This window comes from Fukomys damarensis, unplaced genomic scaffold (assembly GCF_012274545.1).
Source record: "Fukomys damarensis isolate Sample0158 unplaced genomic scaffold, DMR_v1.0_HiC HiC_scaffold_27, whole genome shotgun sequence".
NCBI lineage: Eukaryota > Metazoa > Chordata > Mammalia > Rodentia > Bathyergidae > Fukomys > Fukomys damarensis.
The window spans coordinates 15,910,766-15,928,977 of NW_022900939.1; the positions used below are offsets into that span (position 1 = coordinate 15,910,766).

Genomic DNA, 18,212 nt, shown 5'->3' on the forward strand with positions numbered 1-18,212 from the left:
CCCGGCCCAAGCTAACAAATTTATACACACACAATTACTGTACTTTTCTATCAAACCTCCGATGATAAAATTCAAAATATTTATTTTGTAACAAAGAAATACAGTGAAAAATACAGTAACAATTAACAAATCAAGAAAATGATCTTGCCAGGCATGGTGATACACACCTGTAATCCCCAGCATTCAGGAGGCTGAGGCAGGAGGATTTCCAAATTTAAGCCCAGCCTGAGCTACATATTGAGTTTAAGGCCAGGCTGAACTACTTAGTGATTGACCCAGTCTCAAAATTTAAAAAAAAAAAAAAAAAAAAGATTTCACATAAAAGACATAAAATTAATCAATACTTTGTAGGATTTACCCATTTCCTTAAAGAAAATATAAGGTTTACCAATTAAAGCAAAAAATCCAGTTTAATTTGCTGCTCACCAACAGCTAAAAATAAGGCATAATTACAAATACATTTACCTTAATATGTTCAAAACTCCACTTCCATAATTCAATCTTAGAATAGCAAAGACAAGAATCTATTCCCTGACTGTAAAAAAAAATCAATAGCTGCATATTTGAAGTGAAGGAGATCACACATGGAAAACTGGACTAGATATTCTAGGTATTAGAATTTCTAAAGAACAAAAAAAAAGGGGGGGGGTCCCAAATAAACTAAGTCTAAGAAGTACTAAAGAAAGGCCAAGGCTATGATCATGAAAAGGAAATACAAGATGCAATGTTTCTTAGAGTTGAAAAAAGGCAGTTCGCAACTAATATCACAAAGTCTGGAAAGCAGCCCTATGCCAACCAATCTACTTTAAGCACAGCTGAGTTATGTACAAACCACTGGAAGGAACTGTGTGCCTGGACCAATTGTGCAGCACTTGCCTGGTGTGCACGAGGCCCTGGGGTCCATCCCCAGGGCTATGGTTTGGGACTGCTCCCATCCCCCACCCCTGCAAGAGCCATGTGTTAAAGGCTTGGTTGGTGTCACCTATGGCACCAGTGGCAGATGGTGGACCCTTTAACAGGTGGAGCCTAGAAGAAGGAAGTGCACCTGAAGGGCAAGCTGGTGCCTTCTCATCTTTCTCTTTGCTGCCAGGTTACATGGAAGCAAGCAGCCTTGCTCCATGATGTCCTGCCCCTCCCACAACCCCAAAACCAAAAGAGCTCTGAACCCTCCAACAGTATGAGCCAAAATAAGCTTTTCCTTCTTGTAGCTCAGGTATTTTGTCACAGTAACGGAAAGTTGAGTAACATATCCATCGCCACAAAGGGGGAAAAAACACAAAGCTATGCTAAACTAGGACTCTGTTCAGCTGGGTGTGGTGACGCACACCCACCTGTGATCCCAGCATTTAGGAGGCTGAGGCAAGAGGACTGCTGTGAGTTCAGGGCCAACAATGAGCTACATAATAAACTCAAGGATAGCCTGAACTAGAGGAAGACCCTGTTTTAAAAAAGAAAAAGGACACTGTCTCCAACAGATTGTTGGTTGTTATTAACGTTCTGATTTAAAACCACACATACAAACACCAAAATAAATAAATAAATTAGTTGCAAAAAGTAAATAGTGAGTAAGTACTAAACACTGAATTTCCTTCCATGTTAATCAGAAAATTTTTAAAGATTTTTACTTACAAAATCAGAGTTAACTGTGATACTCACAAGTTGTCCCACACACAGATTTTTCCTTCCCCTCCAGCAAGTCCCACAGGTGAATGGAGGCGTGTTCATACTGCTCATTCAGCCTTACAACACAACCATGGAACGGCTCATTAGTAAACATCTGCTGTCCACGCAAGGCAATATTGAGAAGTTGCTGCTTATAAACACCACATACCTTAAGCTCATGTCCCGCTCAGGGTCCACTAACTTGTAGAACTCGTCCAACAGTGACAACTCCTCCTCCGACAGGATTGGGACTCCAGTCAAGCCTTGTTTCAAGTCAGTCCGCACTTCATCATCTCCTAATTTGTCCAAAACATACTGTAGCTCAAGTACAGTTTTTAAACGTTTCTGTTCAGCTTCTTCTCTCATAAGCTGTTCCCGGCGTGCTGTCTTCTTTATTGTTTTCTGAATCTGTGAAAGAATATGAACAGTCAGACACTGAAGTTCTAACTTCTACTAATTCACAAGGACATCAGCCTAATGCTGCCTCCTTGCCCCAAAAAACCCACTAGTGGTACCAGAAAGGTATTCTAGCACAATGAAAACAGTGACTAAAACTGATGTGTCTTTAGATGTAAGACAAGCTAGCAGGAGTTAACAACTCACTTAAAAGTTCAATCTACTTCAGGCCCAATGCAAGTAAGCTGTGTCTTATTGAAGCTGGGCATGGTGGCGCACGCCTATAATCCAGCACTGGGGAGGCTGAGGCAGGAGATCACTGTGAGTTCGAGACCAGCCTGGGCTACATAGTGAGTTCCAGGTCAGTCTCAACTACATAGTGAGACCCTGTCTCAAAAAAAAAAAAGATGTGTCTTATTAATAACGAGATGTGATCCCCAATACATAAAAGGACGATTCCCAACCTAGAAGCACAGTTTCACTGCTAGAAATTCAAAACACACATTTCTCTATAATATATTGTAACCACTGTAGTTACTTATGAAAAATAAACTTGCAATTCATTTCAAAATAATCTAGCAAACGAGACAAGGGAGCAGACTGGTATATATAAGAAATAACTGTTCATGAGACAATGACTGTAGAAGCTAATTATAGAGGTCTTCATTACATTCCTTACTTTTAGATATTCATGTTTGAAATTTTCCATTAAGCAGAATAAAAATTAGAATTAAAGGGCTGAGCCAATTAAAAAATAATCGTAGTGGCCAGGGATTTAGCTCAGCAGTTCCAGCGCCTGCCCCGAAAGCACAAGGACCTGAGTTCAATCCCCAGTACCAAAAAAAAATTAAAATAAAAAATAATCCTAACCACAACATTAATAAAAATTCTACCTCTCCTCTATGGAAAAACAATCCAAAATTCTAAGCACCTTCTAAAAACTCACAATGAGCAGCCAAAACCCTCCACTGCCCTGGATTCCAAAGAATCTACTGCTGGCCAGGCATGGTGGTGCACGTCTATAATTCTAGCACTTGAGAGGCAGAGGGAGGAGGATCACTGTGAGTTAGAGGCAAGCCTGGGCTACACAGTGAGTTCAGGGTCAGCCTGAACTACACAGTGAGACCCTGTCTCCAAAATAATAAACCAAAAACCAAGAAAGTAAACAAGAATCCACTGCTCGTACCACAAACGCATCCCAACTGAAAATACTGACTAAAACTGATCTGCTTCATGAACGAGAATGCTGGCAGAGAAAAAGTGGCAGTGAAACACAGATGAACCTAAATGTTTTCCCCACCACTCCTTGAAAAGGCTGAAGATGTGGCATTAACCAAACTCATCCTGCTTAGGGGCAGAGAAAGGTCAGCCTTTTCAAGAGCAGTGGCAGCCTTTCCGTCCCAATGTTGCTCTTTCTCAAGCCTCACTGGGATGAACTGAGACAAAGAAAATTAAACTAGGACAAAAGAAATTTGTATGAGAAGAGAGAAATGGAGGGGACCTTGGAGGAATGGAGAAGGTTGCAGTAATAAGACAAATCTGTAATGGCAGCAGAGTAGGTAAATACTACCTTAGCAATAAATGAAAAGCGAATAAATTGTATCTGCAGTGAGGAAAGAGCTGAGTTAGGGTGTCAAGAAAGCTTTCAAGAAAAACGTGACATCTAGGTATCTATTAAAATAGGTAGGGGCCAGGGATTTAGCTCAGTGGTTCCACCACCTGCCTCGCAAGCACAAGGACCAGAGTTTGATCAATGGTACCAAAAAAAAAAAAAAAAAAAAAAAAAAAGGTAGGAAGCCAGGCGTGGCGGTACACGCCTGTAATCCCAGCCCTCAGGAGGCTGACCCAGGACTGCTGTGAGTTCTAAACCAGCCTGGGCTACACAGCCAGATTCTGTATCGAAAACAAAAAGCAAGCAAGCCACCTTTGATGAAATAGCAGATCAAAAAGGGGAGATGCAAGTAAGAAAAAACGGCAGGCTACAGCTAGGCCAGAGCAGTTCATGAAGCCTAACCAAATCTGTGATGAAACCCAGGATCAGAATTCCACGTAACTACTGTCAATCACATTAAACCTCACACAAGTCTCTCAAAACACCAGAGTTAAAACAGAAGAAAAGGAGAAAACAGATGTTTTAATTTACAGTGTCAACAGTTTCATAAATAGACATTGTGTTAAAATTTATTACAACACTGCTCTTACGGACTAGGTTTTTAAAAATGAATGAATGAGTTTGGAAATGCTTCATCAACCTCTGACCTAAGCTAAGTGGAACAAGCTGCTACCCATGCACTAGTCCTCCCCAACCCCCAGTGCCCCCAGTATTCTCTCAGTGCAGCTCTGGGAGGCAGGGCCTTCTTGGGAGGTCACCAGGTCAGAGGGCTCCCCCCAGGCAGAGGTAAACGCCCCAGTAAGAAGGGCACTCTCTTGCCCTCAGTAGCCCACCATGTGAGGATGCAATCAAAACACCCTCACCAGGGTCCAGTGCTTCAGCCTTGGGCTTCCCAACCCCTTGGACTATGAGAAATTACGTTTGTTTCATAAATTATCCAGTATCTAGCATTGTTACAGCAGCATAAATCATGAAAGATATGGGTATAAATTAAACTACTATTTCTGTTTTCAGGCAAATCATCAAAATTTTCCATCCGTATTCAGATGTAAAAAATACAACAGTAAGTTCTTGAAATATGTTGGTAAGGCATCAGATACTCTTCTAAAGGACAACTTTAGGATGTATGTGCTATATCAACACCATTTTACAGAGTAGAAAACGGACAACTAAGGGCCAGTCCCTCTTTCCCCCTTTTCTCCTATTGGCTCTGTTTCTCTTGAAAACCTTATCTAATACAGGAATATCCAGAGTCATACAACTATTAAAAGTGGTAGACTTAGGACTCAACCCAGGTAATCTGGTTCCTGATCAGATCTCTTAATCCCTGTACTACACTATCTCACACCTTTATAACAGTCATTTTCCTTTCACCAAATTAGTGGCAACTTTGTTATTTCAATGTTACTATTCCTTCCTCAAAAAAGCCTGATACTTGGGCAGGGGATAAACCTGATACATATTCCTAAGACTTCAATTTCCTGGTCTCAACAAACTACTCTTGCTTGTACTTAATTTTTGTCTATGAAAGGCTTGTCACACCATAAGGTATTAAGGGAAAACCCACCATCCTGTTAGATCAAGAGTTGATGCAAAAGCAGTGAATGTTATCAGTCTGCCACATCCCAAGGTCCCTAGCGGAGAGACTGATCATCAATCATATACACAAGGCTCTAGCTGGGCATAGTGGCACATGCCTGTAATCCCAGCTCTTCTGAGTTCAAGGCCAATCAGGGCATACAGAGTTCAAGGCCACTCTGAATTACACAGCAAGACACACTCTCAAAAAACAAAAAAAGGGCATGTTAGAACTGGGTTCGGTCTGCTCACCTTGCAGAGTTCATCAATAGCATTGCAAAGACTGAAATCCAAGGAAGCAATACACATTTCTCTATTTTTAGTATTTCATAAACAAATATAACATCTAGCCAGGGATTTAGCTCAGTGGTTCCACCACCTGCCTCGCAAGCCCAAGGTCCCAAGTTCAGTACCCAGCACCAAAAAAAAGATGATGATGAATATAACATCTTTTACTTACATCTTGACTTAATGCCATAAAACTCCTCTGTAATTCTTTTGCAAATTCCAAATTATTTGTGACTTCCTGATACTTAGATACGGCATCCTAAAATGACAAAACAGAATGCAATCTTACTAGAAATATGAAGAACCACAAAATTAAATTTTTTTATTAAAACATCAAAATCTTTAATAAAATGTAACATCTTTACCAGCTGGTCTTGATTAAGCCTCTCCCCTTTGTTCATTCGTTCCTGATAATCATCAAGTTTACCCTATATTAAAAGGAAAAGAGAATTACATCCATGTTGAAGATATGTATCAGATTAACTGCTAAAAAGCAACTCAATCTTCTATGCTTGTCTCAAATTGCGCCTTAACTATACCATACTTTATAAACATAACTTATGTAATATATTTAATGCAGTAAATCTAATAGTGAACTAAAAGAAATTTAAACACTCCATCAAATACTTTTAAGCCAATGAAGCAATGCTGCTTATTTTTAGGGCATTCAAAAAGGGTACTCATCAGCTAGGCCAGGAATATGGTTCCTACTCACATGGATGAGGACCATAGTTTGGTTAGAATTCTGCTGACCCATGAACATAACAGACATTCACACTTAATATTTCTGTGCCTCTCTTCCTCTCTCATTTCCTTCAAAGGATTCATATAAATAGGTACTATTAAATATTTTTCTGGCCAGGTGTGGTGGCGCACACCTGTAATCCCAGCACTCGGGAGGCTGAGGCAGGAGGATCACTGTGAGTTTGAGACCAGCCTGGGCTACATAGTGAGTTCCAGGTCAGTTTCAACTACATAGTGAGACCCTATCTCAAAAATACCAAAAAAAAAAGGAAAATATTTAAAGTAATCATAATTACATAAACTTCCTTAGCAATATAAAATTAAAACCATGCACAAAGTACATATATATAATATATAATATATAATATATAATATATAAGACATTCCAGAGCCTCAGAAACTAGGTTAAAAGCATTGGTAAGTTTTAGGGGTGATCTTTTGTTTTGCTTTTGTTATGACTTAGGATATTCCAAAATTATAACATAGTCAGAATTCAATTCAGAAATAGTTAATGGAAGAGATATAGGAGGGCCTAAAACTCAGTGCTAATATAATAAAAACTGCATTAGGCATTGGGGGGGCAGTTACTAGCTTTTATTTGTATATCTGCCATCTTTCTCATCTTTTAAGGAAACTTGTTAAACCTAAAACATACACAATGAACATATATCTCCCTCACAGGGGACAGTTTGTCAACCTAATCAAAATAAACGTCAACTCAAATCCCTAAAAAGTGCTTGTATGGATATGAAACACTGAAAGATAAAAAAGGTAAGGATGGCAACTGCAAAGTAGAATTACAGGTGGTGGGATTTTTTTTGTCTTTTCCTTTGTACTCTTAAATATTCTGCAATGAAAACAGTTTAATAAAAACAATTGTATACCTAATTCTATGCATATACAAGATGTTGAGATCAACAGATTTGGTGTTTCATTGAGTATGAGCTTGTACTAATCTATAATAGGACAAGCTACCCAATAGTGGGAAAGTTCGCCACTACACAATAACAAATTTAGTATTATGTGACTGAGAGATGCAGCAAAGTACATTTTCCAAAGACAGCTACGACATCTGTAGACTGACACTGCAACCTCAGGGCTCCCCACTGAAAATTACATTGCTGTGCCAACCTTGTACCCAAGTAGGATTCAACCAGCAGAGTCAGGTATCTTGAGATGCTGTCTTACTTCCCAAGACAAGCATAAAAAAGCAATGGGTGTCTCTCTGCCTTGTTTCCTGGTCACTAACTCTTGTATTTGGAGCCCTGAGCCATCAGGCAAGAAATCCAGTAACCCCAAGCTCGCCTTGCTTTCAAGGTCTCATCTATGAGCTCTGGTCATCAATCCTGTGTTCACATCATCCTTTGGACATGTGAGTAAGCAAGTCTTAATTCTTCCCCAGGCATCACAGGACAGAGACACCAACCATGCTGTGGGTCCTGTCTGAATCCCTGACAGGCAGCCTCTATGAACACAGTAAGGGCGGCCAGAGGTGGTAACACACAGCTGTAATGCCAGCTTTTGGGAGGCTGAGGCAGGAGGATTACAAATTTGAGGACAAACTAGGCTACACAACAAGTCTAAGAGCTGCCTCAAGTACATAGTGAGCCCCTGCCTCAGAAAAGGGGTGTGGGGGGCTTCAAGCCCTTAATTTTTGGATTAATTTGTTACACATTAATGACTGGAACAAGGTTTAAAGGAAAATAAAAGCAAACAGAAAAATCAGCCCCTATGTAAAACTCAGGCTTCAAAGTATACGCACAACTTTGCGGACAGTTTGTCAATAGAAAGCATGCAAAAAGAACTCTGCTCAGCAAAAATACGAGCTGTACATTTTATTGAACTCAAATACCTATTTACTTTGCTGAGTTTTTTTGTTGTTTTTTGTTTTGTTTTGTTTGGTACAGGGGATGGAACTCAGTCAGGACCTTGAGCTTACAGAGTAAGCAGAACCACTGAGCCAAATCTCCGGCCATATTTACTTTGACTTTATATTATTGTCAACATATTTCTAGTTTCCAATTTGTAATAATTTTGAACCCAAGATTTTTAAAGGGAGGACTGCTACGACCACAAAAAATAGGTTTGGGGGAGAGAGAGAACCCATATAAACCTCAAAAAATCTGTTAGAGGGATTAAAAAGTGGACTATAAAACCATAGTTCCTTAGCCAAGTGAGGGCCTCAAAATTGCAAGGTGAAGTACCCAATCAGCAATGTAGCTAATCAAATTAATGGAAACTACAGGTCTCTCAAAAAATTTTTTTAACTATAACAGAAAGCTTCATCATATAATTCGTTACAGATTCTTCTATGACTGCAATCACTCCCTACTGTTTTAAAAACTATTCCCTTCTCTTACTTATGCTTCAGAAAAGCAAGACCCTGAGCCTGGCTGAAGTTTCCAACAAATATTCATTTGGGAAAAATACCAAAACATAACAAATCTACAGAATAATAATAAAAAACTGTTCTCCGTTAATGGAACTACTTCTTTATCGATATAATACATGATCTTTTAGTAGCTAAGGTTTATAAGATTTTATCACCGTGAACTCTGAGCTGGAATGGGTATGTTTAACTATTGTATATAACAGATCTGTACATAGAAGTCTTTGTTGGTCTAAGTCAATGATCTCCAAATGCAGTCCCCAAACCAGCAACATCAGCATCTGCTTAGAAAATGTTAGAAATGAAAACTCTCAGGTATAACTCCACACGTAAGTCTGAAACTGGGGGTGGGAACCAGAAGTCTGTTTTATCAAGCCCTCTATATGTTATTCTGGGCACACAAGTTTGGAAAACATTTATCTTTGTCAATTACACTGTAATTTCCTTGTAACTGCCAAGTCCAGTAGAATCTGGAAATAAGAAACATTCTAAATCAAGCATATGATACTTTGTTACTTCAGAAACCACCACAGGGAAGCCCCAATTTGGAAATGTTACTTAGATTCAGCTTGAAACTAATGCAAAAACCTGAATGGTGGTTTGATTTCTTGATAAGCTTGCAGATATATTTTACCTAATTCTAGGCACTGCATAAGACTCAATTATGAACTACATACTGAAGGATTACTACACTTCATTCAAAAATAGTCATTTGTTAACACTTGCACTGAGCTGAAGCCCCTATTTGATTCAGAGCAATTTATTTTCAGGTTCTACTGGACTTCTTCCTAGAATATTCTGATTAAACTCAGTGACTATGAAAACTTGCACTAGAAACAGAAAACCCAGTAAGGCAGTCAAATGGCCTAATTTTCTACTTTTCAAAACTCAAAGTACAATGCCAGAAACTCCTTAAGTAGCTTTCAGAGACAAGGAAAGGGATATGGCATTGCACTGGCGCCAATACAACAATTTGCCTCATCTTTCAAAGAGTAGACTACTCAGAGATAAATTTCACCATCATAAGTGGCTTCATTCCTTGTCACTTCCTGTTGAAATGGTTTAAATCCCACTAGAGAATCTGTCCATTTGTTTCAAATTTATACACAGTATAAGACATGTCAATGTTGTTACCCTGACAGGTCTAACGAAATCATAGGGACAAATACAGGAATAAAGAGCTGCAGACAAACACAGCTTTATTCTTGACTAAGCTAGGACATGGCTGCCTAACATCTACTAATATTGAATACATAAAATGAATATTAACCTTGTTTTTCTGGAAAATGGAGCTATTTTCCTAGCATAAAAAAAAAAATCTTCATGAGAAATCCTACAACAATGTGGTTAAGGCTAAACTGTCCATTTTCCTTTTTGAAATATGCATCATAAAACTCAATTTAGTGCTCCTTTTTTCAACTAACAATCATCCCAAATACATTAAAAATTCATTTACAGCACCATACAAGCAAAATAAAAATCAGGTCATACCCCAAATTACCAGTCTTTGTAGAACCACACAACAGAGATGCGGTAATAATCAAAAGATGTTAAAAACTTTTTTAGTTGAGTCAAGTGATAACCCAAAAACAATTCAATGGCCAGCTTGACCACCACCACCACCCAGCTCCTGTTTCTTTGTTGCTTTTAAGAGCAGACAGTATTCACTATGTGACAAACATTCAAATTTAAACTCTGGGTTCCAGCTATTGCGACATTTCATTTCTACCTCTATTGGTCTTTTCCTCTTTTCCAACCAGAGATTATGCTGCCCAACCATAGTACATGTGTATCTTCCTTTCTCCCCCGAGTTCTTCATCTTTACTAGTTAGCTATTGAAAAGAGATTTTTAAATCAACACAGCAAGGGGGATATCCAAGACAGATGTCTTCCTAATCTTTGCCTCTTCACACTTACAGGCAAAAATTCCATATAGGAATAAATGAAGTAAATTTAACTATGCACTTTAAAAGAAACAGCAACACAGATGAGAAACTGCAAAAAAGTAACTATTCTTCAATTACACTTTTGTAAATAGTTACAGGAAAAATTGGAAGGATACAACATCTAAGAAAACTAAAAAAAAAAAAAAAAAACTAACAGAGCAATCAATTACACACCTGCTGTTCTTAAGGGATTAATATCTAAAAAATGAGGCCTAAAATATACAACAGAGCACCTACCTATATTTTATATATCCCGGTCAAATAAATCAATTCTAAAGCACTGCAAGAACATACAGGAAGATAAATGCAGACACAGAAAGATAAACATTTCATTTCCTCTCAGCTTTTCAAAATCTTTAGTGGCTTTCTAGATATTATTTCCTATCACTAAAGCCTATATCCCCCACTACTGAACTAAACAAACATCAATCTGACAGCCCATGTTAATAAACAATTGAATCTGCTTCCCATTCATCCTCTACCAATTCAGCTGACAATTAGTAGCTGGTAAAAATTCACAGGACACAAGAAAAAAAGCATAAGTTTCATCAGAAAACTAGTTAAGCCATGTGTGGTAGCACATGCCTGTAATCCCATCACTCAGGAGGCTGAAGCAGGAGGAATGCATGGAGTTCAAGGCCAGCCTGAGCAATATGAGTTCAAGGCCAGTCTGAACTACACAGAGAGATCCTGTCTGAAAAAAAACTAGACTAGTTAAAGTAGAGGCTGAATGAACTAGAAATGCTGGATTTGTGACCAGCAAAAATAATAAAAAGAATGCTAAATCAGATGTTATCTAAGGGCTTATATTAGATAATTTTCAAGCAGTTAAGTACCTAGGAGTTTGACAATTTAAACAAAAAGATAATCCTGTAAAACTCTTGCTCATTGTCCATGTAGCTATGCCTGAGTAAATGGAAGCAGCTGGCCCTGCTAGGGAAAAAAAAAAAGTTAAGAGTCCCAGCATCACCAACTTTGTATAGTCTAGAAACTCAAAAGCTTAGGCTCATTCCTAAACAGCACTGTATTTAAAAAAACAAAAACAAAAAACAGAAACCCTAAGGTTTGTGGTTTTAAAAAGGTAGTGGCACACACGGGTTATTCCAGCACTCAGGAGGCTGAGGCAAGAGAACCGTCAGGAGTTTGAGGCCAGCCTAAACTACAAAGCAAGACTGTCTCAAAAACAAAACAAAAAACAAAATGATGAAGGTCTTTTGAATTATTAGCTGCTTTAAGCTACTCATAAGTCCATACAATTAAATGATTTATATACATTACCCCAAAGTTCAACATAGAAAAATGTAAACTACAATTCACCATGGGAAACAAGAGTTAGTTTTTTAATGATTAAAGTGTATTTCAATTCTTCATGTTTGGACAACTGTATTGAAGGGACTGCAATGAAATGCCTGGTAATTTACAATGGCTTTAACATCAGGAGTCATCTTTGTCTTCCTTCTTAGACTGCACAAATCTGGCTTACACTACCCAGAGTGTGAGTGCTCTACTTGTCTACTTATCAATTCTTCCCACCTGGTAAAACACAAAGTTCTATTTCAGGCCGCGGATTTAGCTCAGTGGTGCCACCACCTGCCCTGCAAGCACAAGGTCCCAAGTTCAATACCTGGTACCAAAAAAAAAAAAAAGTTCTATTTCAATAAAAACCATTACAAGTAAATGACTTTACAAAAAGCATTTTCCCTTGATAGATCAATCCCTTGATAGTCTATATTAATGCATTTCCATTTCATTTTAAGGATTTCATTGCTGAAGCTACAAATATTTCTATATAATGATTTGTCCAACTAGCAATCAGCTTACTCAGCACATGTCATGCACAAGGAGGCAGAGAATGATGTGCTCGTTTCTGTCCCCCAAATGTGCACCAATTCACCAAACACATAAGGCTAAGGAGAGAGAGCAGGGTGCCAAGGAAGTACATAGGCAACAGCTAACAGAAGTTAAAGGAAAAGTCTGAACTCAGTCAAGAAGCACATTTTTCCTCAGAAAATAGTAATGTTGAACTCTGACAAGCATGTGTGTGTCTCTCAGTTCAGTTTTTTTGTTTTTGTTTTTTACCAGAGATCAAACTCAGGACCTTGTGCTTGCAAGGAAGGCAGAGGAACCACTGAGCTAAATCCCCGGCCCTTCAGTTCAGTTTTTGTTTTGTTTTTTAAGACAAGAGTCTTGCTACATAGCCTAGGCTGGCCTCAAACTCGTGGTGATTCTCCTGCCCCAGCATCCCTCACTTAATGTTTTTTCTATCCAATAAGGCCACCGGTATAACTAGCGTTAAGAAATAAATGAACTGAAGCCAAACAATTTACAGTTCCAACTTCAGCTGGGTTTCTCAGCACTTCTCTCAGCCTTCTCAATTATGTACTTATTATTTCTCCCAGAAAAAAGAACTAATAACTAGCCATCCAAGAGACACTTAAAATCCGGGAATTTAGTTTGAAAGGTTGTGACGTTACTTCTCTGCCAATAATGCTTTGCCAAAGTTTTTCTGATTTGCAACATGCCAAGCTTGAGTAGACACTGACAGATAGGCAAATGGGCTTACCTAAGCATAAATAGAAATGTTATAGCTTAAATTTTAGAATTAATTTCATTATAACAATATGGTCCAATAATATGACACATTAGGGCTTTACTCTACTGCTATTCTCAGGACCCCAATACATGGACAAACTACAAAGTTCAGCAAGGAAACAATAAAAATCTAACCAAAAAAAGAAAAAGAAAAAACTTCCTTACATGCCACTTTTTTAAATAGAGAAACTAGTTAAAATTAAGGATTTGAAGTTAAAGGCCTTACCTGACAATAATTAACACTAAAAATTAAAATTGGAGAACATTATAAGAGGCCCTCATAAAGCACTACAGGAAACCCTAGAAATCACCCATCTCAACCTGGCTCACTTTATATAACCATTTCTACTTCCTCTTTTATCAAGCGAATTACACAAAATTCTGAAGTGGCTTTAAACTCTAACAAAAACTTTAGATTTAACAGTACAGTAATACAAAATAAGGCCATGACAAATTCACTGTAAAGTTTAACCTTTCCAAGTAAAAATATTTACTCACTTGTTTAAAAAAATGAAAGCACTATCTTCACCTAGCCCAAAATACAAAATTATGGTATGTAAAACTTAAAATTATGGTAAATTGTACCCTTAATCTGTAAATCACACAAAATGTGTTCTCCTTCAAAGGTCTGCCCCAGATGGGCTGGGGATTTTGCGTCGCTCAGTGGTAGAGCTCTTCTTTGTGAGAGAAAGGAGACCCTGGGGTTCAACTCCTACTGCAATTAAAAAAAAAAAAAAAAATCAAGTAAAACTATCCTAGAGTAAGGCTGGATAAAACAAACCCACTGGGCATGGTGGTGCCATGGATTACACCTGTAATCCCAGCACTTGGGAGGCTGAGGCAGGATTGAAGAGCTCATGGGCTACATTCTGAGTTCAAAGCCAGCCTCTACATACAACAATGGACTCTGTCAAGAAAACCAAACCCTTCTTGTAATATTTAGGATTCCACTCTCACTCCAGAAAAAGCAGCAATACTGCCCCCCTATGATTCGTAGCCTAACCTTTTTAAATACCTGACACACACACACACACACACACACACACACACACACACACACGGAAACAAATTAAGCATTTTGACTTTTATTTCCCTCTGGCAAAGTGAATGCAAAATAAAGTAATTCTGCCCTGACACTAAGCACTACAGCATTCTGAGGCAAGGTGAATGAAAAACCAAGTAACCTTGCCCTCTGCATTGCAGAGGAATGTATCTTCCAACCAATAGAAAAGCTAACACACCAGAATCCCAAATGTTAAGAAAAACTTCAGATGTTAGCCCAGAAACAGACTTTACTTATACAATAGTTTAGGATTTTAAAAAAGGTTTAGGAGGGCTGGGGATTTAGCTCAGTGGTTCTGCCGCCTGCCTCGCAAGCACAAGGACCTGAGTTCATCCCCAGTACCAAAAAAGTGAATAAAATAAGTTCAGGATGGGCTTATTTCAAAGTACTTAATATAAATCCTGTATTATAGGTGTATCAAAATTCTAAGTATAGGCACACTGCAATACTCTAGAAAAACGTTATCCTCAATTACCATGTGCATCCTTTCTACAGATAATATTAACTGCAGAAATATAAATTACATACAGGACTTTAGGAAGAGGTGTACGAACACTACACTTTTGGCTATCACATTTGGTTACACATTGGGTACAAGCTGCCAGGGAGTTTTGTTTTTCTAAGCAAGAGAACACTGGTTAATCTTTCACCTACCAAAGTCACTAGGTCTGTCTATTAAACTTACCAAGAGTATAACATTCTTTATTCTATATCAAAAGTGATTACATCTTACAGTATTAAATAAGCTCTCTCTTCAGTTAAAATTAAACACTTGGTTTTAAATCACCATCTTACATAGCCTAAGGCCCAGTGAACTGATTAAGAAAACAAGGTAGTAAAATCACTCAATTCAGTATTACTTGTACTTTAATCAGATTTGCAAATAAAGTTTTCCATCTGATTCTTTATCATAGCTGTATGTCTTTCTCGCTGAACAATCATGTACTCTTTATTAGCCCAAATTTCAAAAACTACCAAGCCATCTAGTTGCATTACATAACAGGATCATGTTTCATTGACATGAAGCATAAGTTCGTACTCAACAGAAGTGCTGCCCTCCTCTAAAGTCTCAGGTTATTAGAAAAAGAACAGTGACTTTGCTTTTTAAATAAAATACACTTAAGTTTTAAAGTGACACTACACATCTATTTCCAATTTATGTTGGGATACTTGGGTTTAGAATCCAGTGAGAAAGAGCACTTGGTCCACAAGGTTCCAGTGTGAATAGGTTAAGAATCAGTTCAAATACAAATTGCTAGATTCACCGAAGTAAACAGAAATTCATTTGGAAGAGTATCTTTACTCCAAAAGGATTACTAAAAAGAATTTAAAACTGATTTGTAAAGCAAATCCTACTTTAGGTACATTAGAAATGCTCACTCATATTGAAAAGTGAATCAGTTATTAATTAAATCCTTTCATACAGCAAATCATCTAGTTACAGAAAAAAAAATTAAAACAAAAAACCTTAAGTTAGGTCAAAATCCAAATGTCTTGAATTTCCCAAAAAGTAAAATAGTCTTAAGCCACATCAGTACTGTCAACTATTTAACAAGTAGGTAGCTCAGTATGTAGCTTATCAATAAGCCTCACCTAAGTGTAACTTGACCTTTTCTCTAATTAGCACTCACAAAATTATAATACTGCTTTAAGCAGTTCAGTTTGTTAAATCTTCATCATTACAAGATAACCTTTCAGTATTTACTAGTCCAATCAATAAACTCTGTAATAATTACTCTCCTATAATTAGGGGAAAGGATGTCACTGGATAGTAATACACCTGTATACACCACTGGCAAACTATAGTTCAAGTCCTCTCACAGCACTTATTCAATTCTCTAGACCTTTTTTTCCCACACACACATGAACACTAGAATGTGTCACCTCATAGACTGGCTGCTCACTGGCACATGACTTTTTATATGATTACCTTTGAAAAGTAGTTTAGTCTCCCCCATAAACATCTATAAAATATATATATTATTAAGTACTTATGGTCTGATTCCTATTCTAGATTTCCTGCAGATTTCGAAAAATAAAATAATCACACAGATTGACAGCACTGTTTACTGCATGAAGAGGGTTGAAAGATACCCAAGTTAGTTTCAATTTCAAGTAGAGTTGCAAAAATTAAATTACATGTACAGGTTTAGAAGATACTAGTTAAAAGGCAAGCTTACGCTATTCCAATCTTGAATATACCTATTTTATGCTCAAAATATTTTTGTTAGTCTGTTAATGTCTATTGTTCCATTACTTATAACGAAACACTTGTATCAAAAAAGGATTATCAAAAAATCTAGAAATCTCAAGTTTAAGGCATCTCTTAATTTCATGAGTCCAGGAAATTCAAAATCTAGAAAATTCAAGTGAAATCTCCAACCTTCAATATTGAAGGAAATGAGACAGAAAAGTATTAAGGCTTACTGGTTGTTCTAAAACTCTCCAAAAATGTAAAATAAATTAGGCGATCATGAATTAGATTAAGACCTAAATATCACCAGTTCCCACTCATTTCCCTAAGTCCAAATCTTAGTCAAATCGTTGCTATCTCAAAACTTGAAGTAACACTATCAGGTGTCAGGCTAAATAAACATTTCAATATGATTTCTTTCAAAATCCACGGTCTTATAATGTTATACTAGAGATGGGCAACCAAAAGTTGTCAAAGAAAGTTGTATTTTACTTTTTAAGGAAAAAGGCAAGTTAGCATACGTAAGTCACATGTAATGGTCCCATTTTTTTTATATTAATCATTTGCTTTCTCCCTTTCCATCATTCATTTCGGGGTTGAATTATTCACTCAGACCCCTTCGGACCACAAACACAAGCCCCTATCTAAACAGTGTTGTACACTGTCCTAGGCTGAAAGGAGAAAACAAAAGGCCGACTCGAACATATATTTCTCACCCTGAGACTCAGAATGGCTAAACACGCAATCAAAAAAAAAAAAAAAAATGGGTGTGGCTTGATTTTTTTTTTGGAGGGGGGGTCGAGGGAGGCTGGTCCCGCGGCTACCGGGTCTCTGCCCTCCCCCGCTGCTTTCGCTTTGTGCTCACAATGCAGCTCCTGTACGGCGCTTCCCTCTCCCCGCAGCCGCCGCCATGTTAGACTCACTCTCCATGTGCCCAGAGATCTAGAGACTGTGTCCAGCCTAACCTGGACGCAACCTCCTATAAGACTCAATCGCTGCAGTCCGCTAGCCCCTTTGGAGTCCCTCCAGGGGCAAAAAGTCACTGCAGAAAATCACCTGGCGACTAGGCTGAGCCTGAGCTCGGGAGGACACATAGACAATTGAAACAAAGAGAGAAACAGGAGACCCCATCACAGGGGGCGGGGAAAAGCGATGGAAGACCCACTCGAAATGGGGCCGGCAGGAGGCAATCCTAGTTTAGTAAGATTCTCAGGGAAGAGGAGGGGTCACTACAGGCCTCGAGTGCACCGTAACGGAGTGGCAAATCCCACCACTGGAGGACACAGGCCGCCCCAAATGCGGTTGAGCCCCGAACCCCCGACCATAGGACTGCAAGCCGGCACAGGCCTGAGGCCTGGAAGACCCGGAGTCCGGGCGACAGCCCCCCACCCCCGACACCTCCCTTAGGCCAGACCCTCTGCAGGGGAGTAGCGGCCTGGGGCAGCGCCGGCCGGATCAGGTGACAAGTGCCTCCCCGGAGCCCGCTTTCTGGGCACCAAGCTCCGGTCCACGGCGGGGACGCGGGACGCAGCGAAGCGAAGGCTAGAGATCAGGGGGTAGCAAGCCCTCCCCCTCCCAACCTTAATCACCTTTTTCTTCTCCAGGTTCCGAAGTTTCTTGTCGATTACCCCGAGGATCTGCTTCATGGCCTCGGTCTGGACCGCGCCGGTGCCGGATGCTGGGTGCTGAGTAGCAGGCGCAGCTGCCCCGGCCCCCGCTGCCGCCTCATTCCCGGAGGAACCCGATGG

At 38.9% G+C, this 18,212-nt stretch overlaps 1 protein-coding gene across 1 annotated transcript in view; it reads right to left on the reverse strand.

Annotated features, from left to right (window-relative positions):
* The window catches only part of Caprin1 (cell cycle associated protein 1), a gene marked incomplete at its 5' end in the record, with an annotated part of 36,471 nt that extends 18,259 nt beyond the window's left edge, over positions 1–18,212 (reverse strand). The window contains 5 exons of the mRNA XM_010612694.1: positions 1,657–1,739; positions 1,832–2,070; positions 5,709–5,795; positions 5,902–5,964; positions 18,054–18,212. Of these exons, the coding sequence (XP_010610996.1) occupies positions 1,657–1,739; positions 1,832–2,070; positions 5,709–5,795; positions 5,902–5,964; positions 18,054–18,212 (631 nt within the window). The remainder of the gene's footprint in view (positions 1–1,656; positions 1,740–1,831; positions 2,071–5,708; positions 5,796–5,901; positions 5,965–18,053) is intronic.